Genomic DNA, 6,553 nt, shown 5'->3' on the forward strand with positions numbered 1-6,553 from the left:
TGGTATGTAAAAAGTGGCGAGCTGGCAGAATCGTTAGCACACCGGACGAAATGCTTAGCAGTATTTCGTCTGCCGTTACGTTCTGAGTTCAAATTCCGCCGAGGCCGACTTTGCTTTTTATCCTTTCGGGGTCAATAAATTAAAGTACCAGTTACGCACTGGGGTCGATATAATCGACTAATCCGTTTGTCTACCCTTGTTTGTCCTCTCTGTGTTTAGCCCCTTGTGGGTAGTAAAGAAATAGGTATGTAAAAAGCACCCACTACACTCTCAGAGTGAATATTGGCATTAGGAAGTGCATCCAGCTGTAGAAACTTTGCCAGATCAAATTGAAGGCTGGTGAAGCCTTCTGGCTTGCCAGCCCTCAGTCAAATTGTTCAACCCATGCCAGCATGGAAAGCGAACATTAAGCGACGATGATGAATTAGATCAAGCTGGAGAGCATTCCACTCAGCATAGCATGGGCAGAAAGTGAACCTTGACAAAGCCACTTGTACAAATCTGTTCCACAGCACAATTCTGCCTGTAGTGCTCAATGCAAGTGAAATATGAGAGAAGACAAAGAGTGGGGAACATCAGTTAATAATAACACAAAGAGCCATGGAAAGATCAATGCTGGGAATCTCCTTGAGAGATCCCAAAATGAGCAAATCAGGGAAAGAATTAGAGTGAAGAACATTACTGCAAAATACTGTCTAAACAAAGTCAGATTGACCAAATGTGTTGCATGGTACACCAATAATTGGTGGACCTGCGCAGTTGTTGAGTGATGCCTACACGAGGAGAAAAAATCGCTCAGAAGGATTGACAACATAAAGAGAATAATGGGACTGTAAGGGAGAAGCAGGGTGAGATCAAGAACAGAATGGATGAAATTCTGTGGCCTGTGGATTCGAAGTGACATAGAGCAGTCTGACTGGTCAAGGTAACATATATATATATATTGTGATTGGCATTAGGAAGTGCATTCAGCCTAGGAATCATGCCAAATCAGACTGGAGCTTGGTAGATGTTTCAAGTCATTGTCTTGCAGAGCTATCAGTGACAACATGATAGACGAGTCAAAGATAATAAGATGTGAAGTACTGCCACAACATAATAGTGGTAACAATAACATATGAGTGGACGAGGATCTACATTATAACACTTATTTTTTGACATTGACAAATGTTAAGCTTTGTGTTACCCTAGTAAAGTGTTTGTGAATAGTAACATTTTACTTTCAAAAACTTGAAAGGAGCAAACCAACTCACAGTCACATAGCATGCAAAAATATGCTTGTCATCAAAAGGCCATAAGGCAGTGATAAGTCTATTGAGTAAATGCAAAATGCAACTAAATAGGTCAACTAAACACTGTCTACAAGCAGTAAGTTGCATAGGAGAGTGTATTTGAGCATTATTATTGAAACTATTGTTCACTGCCCAACAAACCATAGTTCAACAATTACTTGTAAGCCAGGTGAAGTTTCAAATGTTAACTGTAGTAACTTTCTGGAATGCCTGCGAGATGTCAGGTGCACATATGCAGTCATCATTGTCATGTGTTGTATGCCTGTAGTGCATTGACAACACTACAATCAAAGTCTCCTTGATTAAGCACTAGTTCTTTAGCTGTTTTGTCACTTTTGTCCAACCAACTCTTGATATTGTCCATCTATTGCATTCTTTACCTGCCTCTTGATCTTTTGCCCTCTACTCTTCCTTCCATCATAATATTTTCTAAACTTCTGGTCATAATTGATGAGCTTTTGTTTTCTTCACGATGTTTGGGATTTGTTGTCTTTCACCTAATTGTGATACCCATTCATTTGTCCAATGATCCTTGTAAGAGATTCTCCTGTACACCCATGTTTCAAACTCATTATGTTCTCGTCAAATTTGTTCAGAGTCTATGCTTTACAACTATAAATGCCTATTGTTAGTGGACCAATTCTATTCATTAAGGTCAACTAAGGTTAAAATGAAAGTTGTGATATCTGGCAAGAAGACCTTCATCAGATTTTATGCAGTGCCTTCTACTGAAGGATGTGTTCTCAATGGGTTGACCAAAAGTGTACTTGAGAAGCTGAAGCTGATACTTGATAAAATTGTTTTGATAATGCAATATACATGAGCAGTGTTCATAGAAGTTACAAGGTTAAAGTATTCTCCAGTTGTCATGTATGTCCATTATTATAGACACCTCACTTCCTAAATTTTACTATCCAAGATACAATGACAAATACTGAGCCATTCCTTGATGACATAAGAACTACTGAGAACCTCTACAGTTTATTGGAACCAAATATCATGTGCTCTGTGTATTACAGTTGATGGAGAAAATGTTTCAAAATGTAACTGGGTTGTTTTGTAGACATAGGGAATTAAAAGTTATGATAGTGTAATTAACTCGTACTATAAAGATATTGCTTGGCTTGACTCCAATGATTAAGAACCTAAAACCTATATGAATAGCAGTAAATACCATTTGGTATTTTGGCACTTAGTTGTGCTGAAAATAATACTTTCAAACACAACCAACCTCAGCAAATACCTCTTGAGAAAAACTGCTACAGCAACCAATAACAATACTCTTAATGACTGCTGAAATCAGAGGCATTTAGGTGTTTGAAAATGTCCTGAAAAGTTAGATGAAACTTTCAGAGAAATCATTCAAGGAATCCATTGTTTTTATCTTTGTAAAATTTCAAGCAAATCAACCCCTCTTCACCTTCTCCTGCTTAACCAAAGAGTCTTATAGACCTACAATTCCAAGTAACAGGTTTGAGTATCATGATAAGAACTAGCTGCTGTTGTAAAGAACAATAGCTTTATGGATGCCATTTATTGATTTACTCTTGTGGTAATGAACCTTAATTATGTCTCTGCATAGATGAACTAATTCCTCTCCTTTAACTACAACAATGTTCTCTGTTTTTCTGAACTAACTAGAAGCATATGCTCCTCTTAAGCCTTCTTAACATATCTGTCTTGTCATCTTCCTATACTCTAATGTGTGTTACCTCCCAAATCTTGAACAAAACCCTTCAAGCCAATTTTTCCTCCCCAGAGCTGTAACCTTCTGGAATTTTCACCCACCTTCGTCTGTGTTTTTCCTGTAGATATTAATCTACAAATATTCAAACTAAACATCAACTGCATCAATATTATACCTAAGAGAGTCTAAAAACATAATTTGTACTGCTATCATTCATGTCCACCTATGTCCACAACTATTTCACTTTACTTATATTGGTAAAGACTTTTTCACTTTAAATCTATAGCCTGTTGCTTGTTTTAGGGTTTTATAAGAAGGACGTTATTTTTCACCCCCTTGAGACTGATTATATAATACTATATTTAACCAAATATTCTCTCAATCCAAAATATAGTTTTTCCTCAATTTCACAGGATTGACAGTGCCTTTTAACTCTTCAAGGTCAATGACAAACGATTAGTTGTTGTTTAACATTTAGTCAGTCCTTGTTCAACAGTCCTAAGATTCAAAGTCTTTTAGTCATGACTATCTCTTCTATTTCTTATTTTTCCCTTATAGTGTATTGAGGATTACATTATCCAATGTGTCCTTTCTTTTGTTGGTTGCTGTTTCTAGCTAAGAGCAACCACATAATGGCTCATCCATTGGTTCAGTGGTTGTAACAGATATTTGAATAAGGTATTTAGGAACCAATGAATTGAAAGGATCTATTCCAATTACTGCTGAGCATGGATCCAGTCAATCCTAAAAGATAGATGAGAGCCTGTATGAAAAATATGAGTTTGTCATCATCTTCACACAATATCTACTAGTAATATATGGGGTTTATTCAGTCAACTATATACTATTCCTTTGCAAAATTGACTTTGTCTCTCAGTTAAAAAACATATTTAATAAATAAATATACTTTGAGAAAAGTTTAAAATATGCTACACTTACATTTTTACTTGATCCATTAAACCTGGAATTTGTTATTTCAATTTCAGGTCAATGTAAGATGTTCATGATCAAATATATGAAATGTCTGAATACAAACAGTAATGAAAATACAAAATGTCGCCAGGAGTCCAAAGATTATTTAGAATGTCGGATGGAGAAGTGAGTTTAATTGTTTTTTTGGCATAGCAAAACCAACCAGAGGTATTAGTTGATGTATGTTAACACACTGCATTCAAGATTATCATTTGTTATAATTTAACTCTTATATTATTGAGAGAGAGAAAAAACAAAAATTTTTTTTAATACTATTACTTAAAGTTGATAATTCTGAATGCAGCATTTCATATTGATATCAACTGAAGTTTCCTTCATTGTGCTTTGATTTACTCTCTTGTTTTGTTTTTGGTTATTGTTTCATATTTTTCTTTGATTGATTGAAAACATTTCTAGTGTGTTACAGCCTAATATCTTTCAGAGAACAGTAATTAACATAACAAAAGAATATAAATTTGAATATATTGAATGAGCTAGATAGTTGATGTCATCAAGTAGGACATTACAGAACGTTAAGACTTTGTAAGAATAAGTTATATTTATGCTTTGGCTGTTTAAAAATCTGTTTATTTTTTCTGGCTACGTGTTTTACTTCTATTTTTAGTTTTAATTCTTTCCTTTTTTTTTTTAGTTCACTTCATTTTTCATTCCTTCTTTTGTTTTGTTCTTTTGTTGTTTTCTATTTCTTGTTTGGAGAAATCTTGCATGTCCTTTCCCCACTACTCCTATTCAAAGTAAGTCATTACGCTCAGTGTAAAAATAGACAGTTGTGTATTAATAACACCTTGCCTTTTTTGGGAAAGTTATGATATTATCAAAAATCTAAAAATACATAATAAATATTAATAATAATCCTTTCTACTAAAGGCACAAGGCATGAAATTTTTTGGGAGGGGACTAGTTAATTACATCGACCCCAGTGTTTCTCTGGTACTTAATTTATCAAACCCGAAAGGATGAAAAGTAAAGCTGACCTTGGTGGAATTTGAACTCAGAAAATGATAATAATAATAATAATAATAATAATAATAATAATAATAAAAATAAAAGATGAGCTACAGCAAATATTCTGCTAAATACCACAGATTTGCTTGTCAGTTGTTTGAGCTTAACCAGTTGAGCATGTCCCTTAGTGGCTCAGGATATGTGCATCTCTGATCGCAAGCAGAAGTAGTGGGGGAGCATCATAGCTATGTGTTGAAAGGGATTCTTTGGGGTTTGAATAATTCACCTCTGGAAACATGGGTGTTTCTTTCAACATCGTTAAACAACCCTTATTCAGGGACCTTTTGAGCGGGATGGGTTACTCAACCAGAAGAAAATTCTAACTGGGACCCACCTGCAAGGTAATGCGCTGTTTATCTTGATATGAGATCCCCATGTCATGCACATATGGTTGTGATGCATGTGCCTGGTGTACTCTTATCAGATGGGTAGTCCTGATGGTTATACTGGGCTTTGTATATTTTACCCCAGTGTCACTTTGATGGCATACACTGTTCTCTCACTCAATAATAATAATGATAATAATAATAATAATAATATATATATGTGTGTGTGTATATATATGTATTGTATTTCAGTGTGGCCACCACACCACACAACATGATAACTAAAGACAGAAGGAAAAAAAACCACACAAACAGTGAAATATACACACAATAAACAAATATGTACATACCTATGATAAATATAAGAAATAGAGATTAAAAGAAAATTAAAAACTGTACAAAGGGTACAGATAAAAACAACATAGGGAGTGACCCTCACATAGGCACACAGTAACTTCACAGATGGCTGCAACAGTATCAACAACATGACTACAACGACAACAGCAACAGTGATAATGATAATGGCAATAACAACACCAACCACGAGGGAAGCAGCATGGGCAAACACATAAACACAGAGAAATACATGAACGGTACCAAATGATGGGCTGAGGGGGAGCTGCAGCGTCAACGGGGGAGGGGCTGGGGCGAAGGGGAGGGTGATAGTGCTACTAAGAACAATAACACACATACACACACTCAAGCACAGACGCACATGCATGCACTTATAAGGATACACATCATAGAAGAACAGAATGAAAATTAGTGGAGAAGAGCACACATGAAGAAGGAAAGTTTCTCTAAAGAGGTCACAGATGTGTGAGGAAAGATTTCCAGACAGTGGACATGAGTTAGAATAAGAACAGTAATAAATGAGTGAAGAAGGAATATATAGTGCACATGTTTATTTGGCAAAAAAAGAAAAAGATCGTCCTGAAATACAATATCTATTTAACACCGATTTCACATCAGGAATCTTGCAACACAAATTCGTAAACACACACACACACACACATATATATATATTATATATATATATATATATATATATATATATGGCCGCAGAATGTGTTCTGGATTCTCAGAACCTTCCAGTCGAGAGATTCCCACGCTATATCCTTCTCTTCTCCACTTTTGCCCGACCCCACCTTGAATATGCTGTCCACGTGGTCTCCCTACACAAAACAAATATTATGAGAATTGAGCTCCCCAAAGGTCAATCACAAAAACGATAGATGGCATGTCAGGAC

General features: G+C 35.6%; 2 protein-coding genes across 3 annotated transcripts in view; one reads left to right on the forward strand and one right to left on the reverse strand.

The window, feature by feature from the left end:
* Window positions 1–6,553, reverse strand: part of LOC115232654 — a 26,585-nt gene that overhangs the window by 16,854 nt on the left and 3,178 nt on the right. The gene's annotated exons all lie outside the window — the stretch shown is intronic.
* Window positions 1–6,553, forward strand: part of LOC115232655 (cytochrome c oxidase assembly protein COX19) — an 18,678-nt gene that overhangs the window by 5,281 nt on the left and 6,844 nt on the right. The window contains exon 2 of the mRNA XM_029802671.2: window positions 3,966–4,077. Within this exon, the coding sequence (XP_029658531.1) occupies window positions 3,966–4,077 (112 nt within the window). The remainder of the gene's footprint in view (window positions 1–3,965; window positions 4,078–6,553) is intronic.

The sequence above is a fragment of the Octopus sinensis genome, linkage group LG2 (genome assembly GCF_006345805.1).
Source record: "Octopus sinensis linkage group LG2, ASM634580v1, whole genome shotgun sequence".
NCBI lineage: Eukaryota > Metazoa > Mollusca > Cephalopoda > Octopoda > Octopodidae > Octopus > Octopus sinensis.